At 36.0% G+C, this 17,447-nt stretch overlaps 1 protein-coding gene across 1 annotated transcript in view; it reads left to right on the top strand.

The window, feature by feature from the left end:
• Positions 1–17,447, top strand: part of VAV3 (vav guanine nucleotide exchange factor 3) — a 449,592-nt gene that overhangs the window by 270,267 nt on the left and 161,878 nt on the right. Inside the window, exon 16 of the mRNA XM_003769710.4 lies at positions 16,724–16,825. Within this exon, the coding sequence (XP_003769758.1) occupies positions 16,724–16,825 (102 nt within the window). The remainder of the gene's footprint in view (positions 1–16,723; positions 16,826–17,447) is intronic.

Raw genomic sequence — 17,447 nt, 5'->3', positions numbered from 1 at the left:
GGTAACTTTACAGCGTTAACAATTGCCAAACCTCTTGTTCCAATTTTTCACCTCTTACCCCCCACCCCCTCCCCCAGATGGCAGGATGACCAGTAGATGTTAAGTACATTAAAATATAAATTAGATACACAATAAGTATACATGACCAAAACGTTATTTTGCTGTACAAAAAGAATCAGACTCTGAAATATTGTACAATTAGCTTGTGAAGGAAATAAAAAATGCAGGTGGGCATAAATATAGGGATTGGGAATTCAATGTAATGGTTTTTAGTCATCTCCCAGAGTTCTTTCTCTGGGTGTAGCTGGTTCAGTTCATTACTGCTCCATTGGAAATGATTTGGTTGATCTTGTTGCTGAGGATGGCCAGGTCCATCAGAACTGGTCATCATATAGTATTGTTGTTGAAGTATATAATGATCTCCTGGTCCTGCTCATTTCACTCAGCATCAATTCATGTAAGTCTCTCCAGGCCTTTCTGAAATCATCCTGTTGGTCATTTCTTACAGAACAGTAATATTCCATAATATTCATATACCACAATTTATTCAGCCATTCTCCAACTGATGGACATCCATTCAGTGTCCAGTTTCTAGCTACTACAAAAAGGGCTGCCACAAACATTCGTGCACATACAGGTCCCTTTCCCTTCTTTATAATCTCTTTGGGATATAATCCCAGTAGTAACACTGCTGGATCAAAGGGTATGCACAGTTTGATAACTTTTTGAGCATAGTTCCAAACTACTCTCCAAAATGGTTGGATTCGTTCACAACTCCACCAACAATGCATCAATGTCCCAGTTTTCCCACATCCCTCCAACAATCATCATTATTTTTTCCTGTCATCTTAGCCAATCTGACAGGTGTGTAGTGGTATCTTAGAGTTGTCTTAATTTGCATTTCTCTGATTAATAATGACTTGGAGCATCTTTTCATATGACTAGAAATAGTTTCAATTTCTTCATCTGAGAATTGTCTGTTCATATCCTTTGACCATTTTTCAATTGGAGAATGGCTTGATTTTTTATAAATTAGAGTTAATTCTCTATATATTTTGGAAATGAGGCCTTTATCAGAACCTTTGACTGTAAAAATATTTTCCCAATTTATTGCTTCCCTTCTAATCTTGTCTGCATTAGTTTTGTTTGTACAAAAACTTTTCAGTTTGGTATAATCGAAATTTGAAGATAATCACTGTTGAATTTATCAGGAATACATAACATTGCTAGAGGTCTCTGTGAGGGTGCTGATGACCTGATTCAATTAAGTGCATCATCTGGCAAAGCCTCAAGACGTAACTTGCACCTCTATGATTACAGGCCCGGTTTGCTTATCATTCGAGCAATCTGATTACTTATTTTAGAGGTTAGAAGGAGCCTTGTGATATGACAAACACAAGATGTCAGAGCATGAATATGTGTAACATTGATTGATTAACTTAATCAATGGTTCCTTCAGAAGCAATTCTGAAGTGTAAGTAGAACTGCCCATAATTAGCCTTAGCAATCAGCAGTGCTCCCCTGCTACATGATTAGCCTTAGTAATCAGCAAAGCTCCATGCTATGGTCTTAGCAGGGACCTGCTAGGTAGGACACAAGCAGAGGGTCTTAAGGGGGTTTGAATCTCCATGTGAGAGCTGTGGGATCAGGCCCAAGTGGAGATTCATGAACTCCTACTTAGAGTGATTGGTTTATCTTCTGTGTGCAACATCTTCATTTATGGATTGACTGATTGATTGATCTGTTTTTGTTCCTCTCTAGTGCATCTGTCTCATTTAAACCCACAGTACTTTGCAAGTATCAGAGGCCAAATTTAAAGCAGGTTATTGATTTTAGTCAGTGGCCCTGAAGGTAAATCATCTATTTCTGAGACAAGGATGGTGATAATACAATATCAGATCTTCTATTAGTTTTGATTTTAGGAGTAGAAATACCTTAAATCCTAGAGCTCTTATGAATCTGTTGGCATTTGTCTTTCTAAGATGTTGTTTAGAAGGAACAACTTCTCATGAAACTATGCTGATGTGAATGGGAGGAAAATAGGATGCCAATAAAAATTTCCATTGATTGAAGACATCCTTGGGGACTACCTGGCAAATGAGTATGAGCACTGAAAACTAGACTTCCTTCAATTTGACCGAAATAAACTGAGAACTAGGCTTCCTTCAAACTCTTAAAACTCATTTTCAGAGTTGCCAATAAATTTGGTTAGGAGTCAATAAAATTTTGCCTACTTTTCCCAACTTGGTATAAATAGAACTTTAATTTATTAAGTTTTTCTGTTTTAATAGCTAGTATTTTCTTTGTCCTTTCTTCTTTTCTTTCTTTTCTCCTTTCATTGACTTCTCTGGATGACACAAACTAGAACTCTATAAGTCTGGAGTCAGGAAGAATTGAATTTAATCCCGGGCAATTCACTTAACCTTTGTCTGTCTCAGTTTCCTCAAATGTAAAATGAGTATCACAATAGTACCTACCTACAAGGATTGTTGTGAGGATCAAGTGAGATAATATTTGTAAAGCTCTTAGCACAATGCCTGTTATATTATACATACTTAATGTTATTGTTTTTTCCTAGTTTTTCATTTGTCTCTTAGTAACTCCATTTGGTGTTTTCTTGATAAAAATACTGAAGTGGTTTGCTATGTCCTTTTCAAACTTATTTTACAGATGAAACTAAGACAAAGAGGGTTAAGTTACTTGTCCAGCTTCATATGGCTAGTATTTGTGGTCTGAGCAGAACTCAGGAAGAGCAGTTTTCCTAACTCCATGCCGGACACTCTATCCACTACACCATCTAGCTGTCTAATAGATTTCTGCTTAATACATGCTTGCTGCTTATTCCCTTCTATTTTCCTCTTATGTCATGTAATGGACACTCTACATCATGTTAGGTGACAAATTCAGCCTTGTGTACTCATTTTCCCATCTTAAACCAATCACTTCTAATTTTGGTTCTAATTTTGCTTCTTGGATTGTATACAAGTTCCTCAGGAGACTACACAACAGGATCACAACAAAATGTCATCCACATAGTCAAAGGTTTAAGTGCAGTCAATGAAATAGAGGTAGGTGTTTTTTGGAATTCCTTTGCTTTCCTCATGCGCCAGCAAATATTGGCAATTTGGACTCTAATTCCTCTACCTCTTCAAAAATCAATCTGTTCTTCTGGCTTATTAGTTCACATATTGTTGAGTTCTAATTTGTAGAATCTTAAGGATAGCCATAATGGCATGTAAAATGAATGTAAAGTTTCAGTAACTTGAATATTTTTTGGCATTTCCCTTATTTAGAGTTGGGATGCAAACTGAACTTCTTGAGCATACAGCAAAAAAAAAAAAAAAAAAAAAAAAAAAGATGAAAGGATTTCCAGCAACAAGGGGCTATGAGTTAATTCTTTTCCACATGTATTATCTAGGCATAAGCCTATTTCTCCTGGACTTTTATATATACTGGTGGTACAGTGTGCCACAGACTATTTTTTTTGAGGGGGATAATTTGTTGATTAATTAGAATCAGAAGCATCATAGCAATCTGATTCAGTCTTGGTCAGAACAGCAGCTATTGGAAAATACAGTCATGATGCCTAGCTAAGGAAGCAGCCCAAGCTCAAAATACTAGGAAGTTGTGAGGGTTTTTTTGAGCATTAAACAAATTTTCCTCTTTCCAGTTTCTTTACCCATCTGGGCACTGGGTTTTCTCAACTTCATTCCTGCATATTAGTGTTGGAAAGGACATTTGAGATCATCTATCCCAAACTCTCATTTTCAAATTGAGAAAACTGCCTCTTCCACTACATTATCTTCTATATTCAGTCTATAGTTGGAAAGATTATAGGTCTATAATTGGAAGGGACTTTAGAGGCCATCTTGTCCAATTCCCTCATCTTACAGATGGGAAAATTGAGGTTCATAGAATGATTTGCTCAGTGTCACACAATGAGTAAATGAACTTATGTTTTCCTGACTCCCAGATCAACATCTTATATACTATGCTATACATGCAAGTTCTCTTGACATGCTAAATAATATTTGTTATGTTAAAAATGTGCTCTAGAAATTATTGAATGATCTATAAATGTTAATATCAACATTTTTTTGTTGATATGATGGGCAAGAAAGAATCTTTTTTTGTTTTTGTTTTTGTGCTGGAGACTGATAAGATGAAAGCAATATGTGAGGAAGATTAATCTGACAGCAGTGTGTAGGGTGGATTGGTGGAGGCAAAGACTAGAGTCAGGAATAATCAGAAGGCCATGGCACATATCAAAGTAGGAGGTGATAAGGCCCTGGATGAGGGTCATGCTGTTGTAAATGGAGAGGGAAAGGAGAATTAGAGAGACATTTTTTTTCAAAGGAAGAACTGACAAGAATTGGAGAAAAGGACAGAGGAAAAAGTCAAAGGAAACCAGGGTTTTGAACCTTGGTGCTTGAAAGAGTGATGATGTAATTGAGAGAAATAAAAGAAATTGAGACAGGGGAACCATGTGTCTCATGCTGCTCTAGCTCCTGGTAATAGGGTGGGATTGGAGGGGAGAGTATATCATTCAGGACTAAGGCTGTAATCTCCCTTAGTAAAGTTAGTCTTTCCTTCTTTCTTTTTTCCTTCCTTGCTCTCTCTCTCCCTCCCTCTCTCCCTTCCTTCCTTCCTTCTGCTTCTTCCAGCTTACCCTCTCTCTTTCCCTCTCCTTCCCTTCCCTCTCTTCCCCTTTTCCTCCCCCCCTCTCTTTTTTACTTTTTTCACCAGAATCCTGTAGTTTTATCAGTGATGAATTCCCTTTACCAATACCTATCAACACTTATTCTAGAACCTACAGTCCTCTGGTCTTAGAGAGATGTCTGGGGCATTGAAAAACTAAATGTTTTGCCCAGGATTCTATAACCAACATGTGTCTGAAATACAGGAATCCAAATCTTTCTGATGCTGAGGCTAGATCTCTGTCCATTATCATGTGACTTCCCTGTTTTAGTACTTAAAACAATAAATGTTGCATTAATTGGAGAATGACTTGATGCTGACCTCTAGTATGGAATATGGAAGGGGGTTTAAGAAATGGGTATTCAAATAGGGCATTGAAGGTCAGGTAGGATTTCAATAGGTAGAAGCAGTTTAGGGGGACCAGTATGGACAAAGGCAGAGAGGAAAGATATTAAAGTAACGTGTTTGGCTATAATTAATTAATAAATAATTAGGGAGGAAAAGATAATTATGAGTTGATACTATGAGCTATAATTATGGGGGACCATGAAAGCAAGTTTGGAGTTAATATATTATATATATGTAATATGTATAATATATAATATAATTTAATAGGCATAATATCTTTACTCTTTTACCCTCTTCCTTTCTCAAGGAATGTGTATGTATATACCTCAAAGCTTTGCCTTAGATCCCCATTTCCTATTTTTTACTCTTTCTCCTTGATCAATTTCATTCAGTCCTATGGACTCAGTTGTCTCCTCTATATATAATTCCCAAGTCTGTATCTTCCAATTCTTCCTTGGATTTTGGTTCTGCATGTAAAGTATCTGGCAAGTATCTTAAATTCAACACATCTAAAATGTAACTCTTCTTTGTAACTTTGAAATCTTCCTCTACAGCCTTTTGTCACTCTTTCCTCACCAATTCTTACTTCTGTTCATTACACTGCCTTTCCCTCAGTCACTTTTCTTTAATTCTTCCCCATCCCACAAATATAATCAGCTGCCACGTTGCTAATCAGTTGGCACCAATTCTATCTCTGAAATATTGCCCTAGTCCTTCATTACCTTCTGCCTATTCTATTGCAATAATTTCCTAACTGTTCTCTTTGTTCCCCTTTTTCCATTTGTCAAAAGCCTCCTTTCAAGGTCCAGTTTAAGGATACCTTTTGCATATTTTCCCTCTACTTCTCCTAACTAATAATGCATTTCTCAAGCTTTTTTGATTTATCTTAGGTTGAAACTCATATGTATTTACTGAACGAACTATTGGAGAAAATTTTTGACAGATTACATAAAGGAGATAAAAGAGAGAAGCAAGTTACTAGTAAATTACAGTGTTGCTAGTGCCACTGACTATAGGTTTTTTTTTTTATTTTTTTAACATCATGTGCCAAGGATTGGTACTCAGGGACAAAGTTGTATAATGGAAGAATATCAACATGCCTGCCCCTTTTGTGAAATTGTTCAGATTTGTGTTTTGGAAAGAGCCATTTTAGTCCTACTATTCAATAGGCTTTTGACTTTACCTGGATCTTAAAAGTATTTTAAAATGAAGAGACTATAGAATAGAGTGTCTCAAATCACAGGGCAATTTGGAACTCATTGATAAGCTATACAGGAAAGAGAATGCCTTACAGAATATCTTCTAAAGTGCTCTGAGGTTCTATCATATATTCACTCTTAAAAAATAATCTAGCAGAAGGCAGAAAGTGATAGAAAGTAAATTTAAAACTCCATTGGAAAAAATGATAGCAAATGCCAGCTTTCTATTTTCTGATCTAAATAATGCTGAGTCTCATCAGTATCACCTCCCCAGCATCTCCTCTCTGTCCCCTCCCCTCTCTTCCCACCGAAGTTCAAGCTCTGACAACTATTTCCCTGGCCTATACCAATAGCCTGCCATCAGCCATCCCAGTTATGTCTGTCTCTCTTTCAGTCTTCACAGTACTGTTAGTGATAAAATATAAATATATTTCATGATAGGCAGTGATTTATATAGTGTTTTAATGTTTTCAAGGTACTTTATGTGTGTTATTTTATTTGATCTTCACAATAATCCTGTGAGGTATATGCTGTTATCCTTCCCTGTTTTACACATAAGGAACTCTGAGGCTAAAGAGGTTATCACTTGCCCCAGAGATACACAGCCAGTAAGTGAATCAGGATTGGAACTGAGATCTCCTTGATTTCAGGTGCAACACTCTATCCATTACACTACTTGGTTGCCTTAGAGGTTTTAAGATTAATCTTTATAGACTAGTACATAGTCTTTATAGTCTATACAAGTCTATACAATACAAACTATAGTCTTTATAGATTATACAAGATGTACTGAGAGTGGGTGGGGTGGCAAGCACACGCTAGAAACAATACAGTTGACCTCCATGCTCAGACATCTTCAGTTATTCTCTGTTACCAAATTAAGTTCAAATTTCTTAGGAACTGAAGGCCCTCTGCAAAGTCCTCATATAGACAGTTGCCATCAAAGGGTATGAATTTGCTCATTTCTTATTTCTTTCCCTATTCTGGATTATTCTGTTGAGTAAAGAATTCATCATAAGACAAAGATACCACATGCAAAATACACATGAATTAAAACACACACACACATACACACACATACCCCCCCAAAAAACAAAGCCAAAAATTAACATTATGGAGATTACTCAAAATTTTATTCAGATTCACCACAGATTGCAAAGGGGAAATCCTTACAAGACCTGTCAGAATTCCTTTCATATTCTTCTCTCGTCTCTGAGTATTGCTTTGTAGCAGAATCGTTTCCATATGCTTCCAAAACATATGAATTTAACATCCAACTTTCCTATAGCAGCATAATTTAAAATGTGCTATAACAACTTAAATTCATGGTGCCAGCTCAGTGTTCATCATTCATAACCATAGCATCTTTGGTATTTAAAATACAATACACCATCATATATGTAGATATATCAGGACCCCGAGATGAGAGAATTCAAGATTTCTTTGAACCTTTCTTTCCCTTGCCTGGGAGAGATGCATACTATAAGGTAATATTCTCCTATGTTAATCAATTAATCAATAAATATTTATCAAGTGCCTAACATATGGCAGGTACTATGCTAAGCTCTGGGAATATAAAAAGATGCAGAACATAGTTATTATTCCTTCAAACTTCCCTGTTTCAGCCATCATTCTTCCAGTTATTCAAATTTGCAACCTTGGAGTCAGCCTTGATTCTTTTCTTCATATTCAATCAATTGCTGTATCCTGTCAAGTCTATCTCCAAAATATTGCTCCCATTTGTCCCCTTTTTTATATATAGTCTCTATCCCAGTTTAGACCCTTATGTTTTCTTTCTCTCCTGGACAGTTGCCCTGGCTTTCTCTTTACTCATCAATCCATCCTTCATAGTTACCAAACTGATGCTCCTAAAATGCAGATCTAATCATGTCAATTTCTCTCCCTCCTTCCCCAAATAATCACTGAACCTTTATTGCCTCTAGAATAAAATATAAATTCCTTGATTTAGCATTTAAAGCCTTTCCAGTCTAGTGTCCACTTACCTTTGCAATTTTATTTCATGTTATGTAAACCCCATTCTTGCATTTTTATTGTAATCAAGCTAATGAGTAATTTTTTACCTTTATATGCATTATATTTTTACCTTGTTTCCTTTGTGCAAGTGCTCCCTCATGACAGGAATGCATTCTATCCTCAGTCCATACACCTTAGAATTACTGATTTTCTAGTTCTCTTCAAAACAAAGGGGTAAAGGAAAAGCTTGGGAGAGGACTTTCCAAGCTTGGATACTGATTTATCACAGAATCATACATTTGGAGACATTTTTTGCCAATTAAAAGAAGCAAAATGGCAGAAGAACTTAAGATCTGTCTATCTACTTTCAAGATTTAGGACCCTGGAGCCCAGCCCAGGGAGAAGTCAAGTACTTAGTTATGGTTATAGTCAGGGTCTCATTGAGGGTCTTGCTTGTCCTGATTATGCTCCAGGGAAGGAAATTCGGTCTTGGAAAAAGGGGAAAACAAACTAATAATGAAAGCTCTTCCAAAATGGGCTATGGTAAGGGATAACTTTCATGGAGCAGGGGGATCGCCAAAGTGGTTCCTGCTACAGAATGGGCATAGCAGTACACTTAGAATACCTGGAGTGTTTGTGACCAGCACACTCACAGGACAGTCCTAGTCTGTTTTACCTCAGTGAGATGACATTGGAGAATTTTGCTTAATTCTGGGCCTCACATTTTAGGAAGGGCATTATAAATATCCAAATGAAGACAAATTGGATGGTTAGGGAATGGAGGACTACAACATGTGAAAATAACTTGAAAGAATTGGTAATTCATAGTTTGAGAAGGGAACTCTTAGAAAGAAAATGAAAACTGAGAGATAATATAGTATAATAGTGAATGGAGAGATAGACCTGGACCTAAGACAAATTCAAATGCTTTATATAGTTAATAGCTCTGTGAACTCTTTGAACATATCATCTCAACTGTAAAATAATGTTAATGATGCCTGTTGCATTACAAGATTTTTGTGACATTTATTTAAACAATAACTATATGTGATGTCCTATGTGGTTGGAGGACAAAAAAAAAAGTTTCTGCTCTCAAGGAACTTGCTGTTGAAGGGAGAAATAACACATGTAAAAACTTAAATATTAAATACAGACAAGATAAATTTTTGAGGGCCATGACTAATAGAAGGGCCTTCCAGAAAACATCTTTCTTCATGTGAGAGATATGGCCCTGATGCGGGTGGCTATAACGGATCTGGGAAGGGTAACCTTTTGCCAAAAATAATGTGCATAAATCACTTTGTACATGTTAAAACAGCAAAAGTATGTAGATAGATAGGTAAACAGACAAATGTCATCTATTATATGTCAGGTATTGTGCTAAGTTCATGACACACAAAGACAAAAATAAAACAATCTCTATCCTCAATGAATCAGGAAAGACTTTTTAAAGGGAATGATATTTGAACTGAGATCTGAAGGGATTTAAGATTTCCAAAGACAGAAGTGAGGTGATAGTTCATTTTAGGCATGAAGGACAATCTATATAAAAGAGACAGAGACAAGATCCAGAATGCCATGTGTTCATTTGGCTGAACCCTCAATGCCTCAAGTGGTATAATGTGTAATCAGTCTGGAAAGATAGACTAGAACCACATTGAGAAGAAATGTGAACAGCATTTTGTATTTGATTCTTGAGACTAAGAAATCCATAGAACTAGTTAGTTGGGGAATGTCCTGGTTAGACCAATGCTTTGGAACTTTTACTCTGGCAGTTATATGGAGAATGAATTAGACAGAGGAGAGACTGTAGGGTTAGGAGTCAATAAAGTGAAAGGTGACAAGTGTGTGAACAAGGGTGATAATCATGAGTGTGAAGGGAAGGGAATACATGTGAGAAGCATAATGTGGAAGCAGACGTGACAGAATTTGACAGCTAAAAGAATATGAGAAAAGTGGGAAGGAGAAGAAAGAGGGAGAGTGAATCTCAGGTTACATACACACATTATTTGAAGGATGGCATTATACTCAACAGAGAAAAAGGAACAAAGTTTTGGGAAAATATAATGAATTCTATTAGTACTGTGTTGAGTTTAAGTTGCTTATAAGAATCCCTAGCCGGAAATGGCAGGAAAATAGAAAAATCTATGATTCATCTGCAAAAAAATATATATATTAACTGAACTCATGGCAGCCAATGGGATGAAAGACAGAGTACCAATTTGTGGAGGGGAAGGAAAGGGAGGGGAGGGAGAGACAGAGACACAGAGACAGAGAGATAGTAACTAAAAAAATGTCCAGGAGGAGAATATGTTAAAACATCAAAGGCTGTTGGGAGGTCAAGTGGGATGAGGACTGAGAAAAGAGAGATCATCAGATTTGGTAATGAAGATATCATTAGTAACTTCTGAGAGATCAGTTTCAGTTGAGAGAGGAGGTTTAGAGACAGATTACAAAGGGTTGAGATGTGAGTGAGAAGGGGAGGTGGAAGCATTAGTTGGGGAATGTCCTGGTTAGACCAGTGCTTTTGGAACTATTACTTTGGCAGTTATCTGGAGAATGAATTAGAGGAGAGACTGTAGGCTTAGGAGTCAATAAGGTGAAAGGTGACAAGGGTGTGAACAAGGGTGATAATCATGTGTGAAGGGAAGGGAATACATATGAGAAGCATAATGTGGAAGCAGACTTGAGAGAATTTGTCAAGGAATTTTTTCTAGGAATTTGACTGTGAGAAATAGGAAAATAACTTGATTTTCCCAGAGAGTTGTAGTTATACAAGTTGACTTTTATAAGGTATCTCCTTTTTCTTCCAAAAAACTTGAATCAGTTTTGATGATGATAATGATGATGATGAGCTGCTATGATCAAAAAAGATAATAGATCCACAAAGATCACATATAGAACATACTTTGCAAATTTCAAAATGCTTTATGTGTTAGTTTCTTTTTAATTTGTTCAAAATACTTTCTGATCTATTTTCATTTAATCTTCATAGTAACCCTTGTGAGATAGAGGCTGCAAGGATTATTCGTATTGTTTTGCAGAGGAAGTTGAATCTCAGGTTAAATAACTTGTCTATAGCCATGCAAATGGCAGATGTCATAAGCAGAATTCATTTCCAGGTTTTTTCTCACTCTAAATCCTTCAATCTTTTCATAGATTCTTGCTGTTTTAACAGAGTAGAGTATTTGATAGATGAGGGAACTGAGATCATTTAGGTGATTTTCCTTCAGCCACAAGGTCTTATTGTTTAGACTTTTTAGCTGTGTCCAACTCTTTACAATCTCATTTGGGGTTTTCTTGGCAAAGATACTTGGAGTGGATTGCCATTTTCTTATTCCAGCTCATTTTACAGAAAAGGAAACTGAAGCAAATAGGGTTAAGTATTTGAGGCCAGATTTGAATTCAAGAAGATAAATTTTCCTGATTTCGGGCTCTGATCCAATGCACCATCCTGCTACTCTTAAGTCTAAGTATTCTGACTCCCTTGAGATACTAAACCCATCTTCCACCATTTAAAAATTGACTACATATTAAACTCACTTTCCATTGAATTCTACCATTTGTTTGATAATATATTTGAAATTCAATGAAGGATTTGGGCTTTATTTGTCAATCATGGTTTACACACAAAAAAATATGGAAATGCATGAAGATTTCAACAAATTTACTCAAAGATGGTAAGGAAAGAAAAGGCTGTACATCTTTCTTGTACCTAGATGCTTTTTATGTCAACACATGAGTATTTTTTTTAAATGGTCTCTTCTTAGAAAATGCTCACTTAAAAGGTGGGGAAACACCCAAACATTTTAGCATTCCAGTATTCCCATTATGTAAGCTCCATAAGTCTTCATGGACACTCAGGCTCTAAATATGGAACTGTTAAGGTCATTGAACATTGCTCTTTCCTGCGTGATTTCCCAGTGTCATTGGCTTTTCAACAACAAGAAACCCTGACTAATACCTTCCATTACTCCTCAGCTGGCTAATGAGACAGTTGTTTTAAGAATATAAAATATAGTAAACTAGATTATACTCACAGTTCAACCAAATAGAACTAAAACCAATTTCCTTTCTTTTGTAACACTGCCATTATAGTTTACCATAACTCTGTGGTAAAACATCCAATTCATTCAAGCTGGAATATGCTCTCTCATACTTATGTCTTTGTTTCTACAGTTTTGCTCTTCTCTTCCATCTGAAATGACATTTATTTCCTACCTACATCCATCCTTCAGGTTCTAGCTCACATCCTATCCATAAAGTTTTAGTTGGCTACATAAGCCTCCTTTGTCTTTCTCTGAGATCCAGTCATACTCACAATCCTTTTAATGCAATTTTGTAAAAAGAACTGAATTTGGAGTCAGTGCCTGGATTCAAATCCCAGTTTTGCCACTTTCTGCCTGTGTAATGTTAAGCAATTCATGCCATGTCTCATCTGTTTTCTCATCTATAAAGTAAAAAGTTGGTCTTTGAGGTCCCTCTTATTGTAAGCCTGGATTTTATGTTGTCATATATTGGTTATTATTATTTTGTATTATGTTATATAGTATTATATAATTATATAACATGATATACATATAATATATACATTATATGGTTATGTAATACACAGAACACATGTTCCACAAATATCCATGATATGTCAAGAAAATGAGAAACTCCCAAGTAATTGAATAGACCTCTGGTTCCAGATTCATAGGTAGATATAAATAAAAGTTATAAAGTATGAGCAGGTGGGGTGGATTAAAGTCTATACTGATGGAAAGAGTATTTTTGTCAATGAGAAATCAATTGCTTGTAAATATTGTTTGTCCTCTTTTCTCTAGTTAAAAAATTCTTAGGACAAGGACTGTGTATTATCCTTCCTTTATGTCTCTCACATTTCACAGTACAGGATAGACACATAGGAAAATAACTATAAATAGTTATCGAATTTTTAATTGATGAATGACATGCATAGTTGCCTGCTTTAAATGATCCTATTTGGGGTTTTCTTGACAAAGATGCTGGCTTGACATTTCCTTCTCCAGGTCATTTTACATATGAGGAAACTGAGACAAACAGGGTGAAGTGGCTTATCCAAGGTCACACAGCTAGTCTCTCTGAGACAGGATTTGAACTCAAGGGTGCTTGATTCCAAATGCTGTGCCACATAAATGTCTACCATTCAGAGAAGACAGAAGACAGTAGCAATATTGTTATAAACATTCATATTTCTGATCCCAGGAATTGGAGCTTTGCATTGAGTCAGGCAACAGGATTTCAATCCTGGTTGTATGATATTCTAGTTTTCAAAGGAGATTTCAAAGGAAATGCCAATCTGCATTGGTAGAAGAATTTTTCTCAATGAATTTCCTCACATCAATAAAATCTGTGGATCTATCAAAACAAATTAGGTAATTCATAGATGAATTGAGGAATAGCTTGACACAGAAGATGGATGCAGAAATAAGAGAAATGTCTTTTTAAGTCGTTTGTCAATGATGCGTCATTTGGAAGTCCTTTTTTTTTTAAACCACTCAAAACTTCAATCCTCTTATTTATGTTGTGTTGTTGTTGCATTGTTTTAGTCATATCCAATTCTTCTTGACCCCATTTGGAGTTTTCTTGGCAAAGATCTTAGAGGGATTTACCATTATTTCTCCAACCCATTTCACAGAGGAAACTGAGGCAAACAGAATTAAGTGACTTGCCTAGGATCACAGAGTTAGTATGTGAGGTTGAATTTGAACTCGACAAGATGAATCTTCCTGATTCCAGTGTTAGTACTCTGTCCATGGTGCCACCTAAATGCCCCAGCTATAGTATGAGGGAGTTATATTAAATGATAGTCTCTTCCTGTTCCGAATCCCTAATGCTGTAAATAATCTTTTAGCAAAATTTCATAAATAGGATGGATCCCTTTTCCATCTTTGATTTCTAGAATATCTAAGATAATTTTTATCCCTTGAGTGATGCTATCTGGTCAGCATGCTTAACTATTATGAAGCATATCAAGTATTTTATATATGAATTAGTACTCAGGAATATATAGTTTAGAATGTTTCTCAGTTTTTCTTCTGACTCCTACAAAGCATTCATGATCACTTCCTTCCCAACTGAGTGTCAGTGTGAAACTTAATGGATGCAATCTCCAATCTGTGATTCAGGTCAGTGATGAAACAATTAAATGGCAATGTGCCAAAGACCAATTCTATTTATTTTATATTCCCAGCATGACCCTAAGACAGATCATTTAATATGTTTCTCAGGCAGCTTTTTCAAACCTGCTTACTTCTCTGGGACAGACTTTTTAGGTGGGCTGCCTAAAAGGCTCATTTTTTTTTTTTTTTTTTTTTTTTTTTGTTAAAGACCTGAGCTGATGAATCCTTCACTCTCCTAGGACTGAAATTCTTTGACAGTTTATAAAATTCTGTACACCTAATACTCAGAGAAATGAACTTTCTCGGCAAAGGAAATAGGTTTTGATGACCTTTCTAATATAACGCCCCATGGTAATTGAGGTAGGTACTGAGTGTTTTCCCTCTTGGAGGCCTGGATCTTTGCTCCAACTCTCTCTTCCCAAGAAGTCTTGTAATGTGTAATTAACATCATAATAAGGAACATTTGCAAATGACCCCATGATCAGGTGTACAGAAGAATGCATGAATGAGAGCAGAAAAAGAAGGAAACCCCAGTTGGCTTTAAAAGTCATATTTTTAGCACAGTCATATCCATGGACAGATTGGAAGACTCACCTGTCTGACCTTTCCACATCACTCCCTGCTATTCCAATTGCCTGTTTGAATGCTTTTTTCAAGCCTTCTCTAAGCACCTCTGAGATTGATGCCTGACCTGATGCCCATGCTCTAGTTCCTTACTAAGATACTGGGCTCTGTGGTGTTAAGAGAATTGCTCTATTACATGAAGGGATGGAGGGAAAAAAATTCTACCTCATCAATGACTCAAACCTTCACCTTTAGATCTTTTGGATTTTATGAGCCTTGGATAACCTTCCCTTAGCTTTTTGCCCATAATTTTGATTCTTAAAGAGATATTTTTGATATTTCTGCATCCATCTTCTGTGTCAAACTGTTCATTCATATATCAATTAGTTAATTTGTTTTATAGATATTTTTGCAATAGTTTTTTTATTTTTAATTATATGTAAAGATACTTTTCAACATTGGTTTCTGTAAGATTTTGAATTCCAATTTATTTTCTCCTTTTCCTTACTTTCCTCCTCCCCAAGATAGCAAACAATCTAATATAGGTTATATAATGTACAATCATTTTAAACATGTTTCCATAAATCAGAACAAAAGGGGAAAAGTCCAAGAAGAAAAAAAAAAACATACGTATACAAAAAAAGTGAAAACACTCCGTTTCAATCACATTCAGGCTCAATAGTATCCCTCTCTCAATGTGGATGGTATTTTCCATCCCAAATCTATTGTAATTTTCTTGAATTACTGTATTTCTGAGAAGAGCCAAGTCCATCATAATTGTAGATTCTCAGATTTTATTGACATAGAGAACTCCATTGAGAAAAATCCCTCTGCCAGTGATGATTGGCATCTCTGTAGAATTTACAGTATAAAAGAATTGCTGGGGCACTGAGATATTAAATGATTCATTTGTGCAGAGTCCTACAGTTCATATTTAGGACTTGAATTCAGGTTCTCCTGACTCAGAGGCCAACTCTCTCTATCATTGTACCTTGTAATTTTTCATACCGCAATCAAATTAGAGAAAATATAATCGACATAAAATCCTGCAAACTGTCTCAATAGCTCTGATTGTTTCTGTGTTCTGACTTCTTATACAGGTAAAAATTCTTTGTCCTCATCCTTGTATAATCTGTTTAATGTGTTTCATGGGTTTAAAACTTTCCTGTCATGATCCCTTGTCTGAATGACTGTGGACAAACCATTAGCCCTTCTTGGACCTCTGTCTTCCCAACTTTCATATGAGAGAATTGAACTGGATGGCCTCTGAAGCCTTACAGGGATGATCCTATATCTCTTCATATCATAGCTAGGATGAATGATGATCCAAAATGACTTTTGGATATTTTGATTCATATGTATACTAGGAGATGAACTCCGTGGAAACAAAACCCCCCACCCAGACGGTTTATATTTAAGTAATGTGCTTATGAAGAAATAATTAACTAACAGCATGAATACCCACTGGTTTTCCCTTGTCCCCTTCAGGTGGGCTGCAGTGACCTACATAATATTCAGTTGAAAGTTTCTTGCAAACACTGAGCTTTGAGAAATGATTAGTTCATCCCTACAAAGTGGAATGTTTGATATATTATGTTGTCTGATGTTTTTATGCCCTCTAACATTTCTATTTTTTAAAATTAATTTTTAAAGCAACTATAGTTTTCAAGATTAAACTTTTAAAGCATGTTTTTTAAAAAGTACATAGTTTTGTCAGAGGCTTTCTTCTTGATAATATGTTGATACTTTAAGTCACAAAACTTTCTTATCAAATTATTTTATTGCTTTTTATAGATCTAACATAAGGCCAGACTATGCAGATTCAAACTTTCATGACTTCAAAATGCACACTTTCACGCGGGTTACATCCTGTAAAGTCTGCCAGATGCTTCTGAGGTAAGTGTTGTTCCACACCTGGCTGGAGGGAAACATGGTACATTTTTGAAAACTGAAGCTCTCTGGGGGTTTGCAAGAATGATGTATCTGCTGATTATAATGTGCTTTGCCACATTTGTCCACACTCTCCATTTTCTTGTGCTTCTAGAAATCTTTTTTTCTCACCAAAAGACATTGCCATACTTTCTAGTGCTGGAGGCTCTTTTCTCATGTCTTCTAAAGCACTAGTTGAAGAGAATGAGGCAGCATTGTCTTTATCCCTACTTCCCAATTCTTACTATGCTGCTGCTGCCATCACTTAACAACTTGTTCTCCTTTGAGAATCAATCATTTTAACTTCATCACTCAGCCTAATTTGTTATAGTCATATACCAATCTTCAGATCATTTTCTCCTTACTAAGGGATTCAATATCTGGCTTGTGATTGTTTTTTCTACTTGGTCCTTCTTTTCACTCATAAGAATATTAACATTTTGATCTTCCTTCCAAAGTCTGGCTTCCTTCTTATTCACCTTCTTAATCTCCCATGACTTCCTTCTTCCTTCTGTCTTAGCCATTTGCCAAGATGTGTATGGATCAGGGATGATCATCATTCATAATTATTTTATTTTCATAATAGAGA

The sequence above is a fragment of the Sarcophilus harrisii genome, chromosome 4 (assembly GCF_902635505.1).
Source record: "Sarcophilus harrisii chromosome 4, mSarHar1.11, whole genome shotgun sequence".
Classification (NCBI taxonomy): domain Eukaryota; kingdom Metazoa; phylum Chordata; class Mammalia; order Dasyuromorphia; family Dasyuridae; genus Sarcophilus; species Sarcophilus harrisii.
Note: the sequence above shows the minus strand (reverse complement) of the source record. Positions and strands in the feature narration are given on the sequence as shown.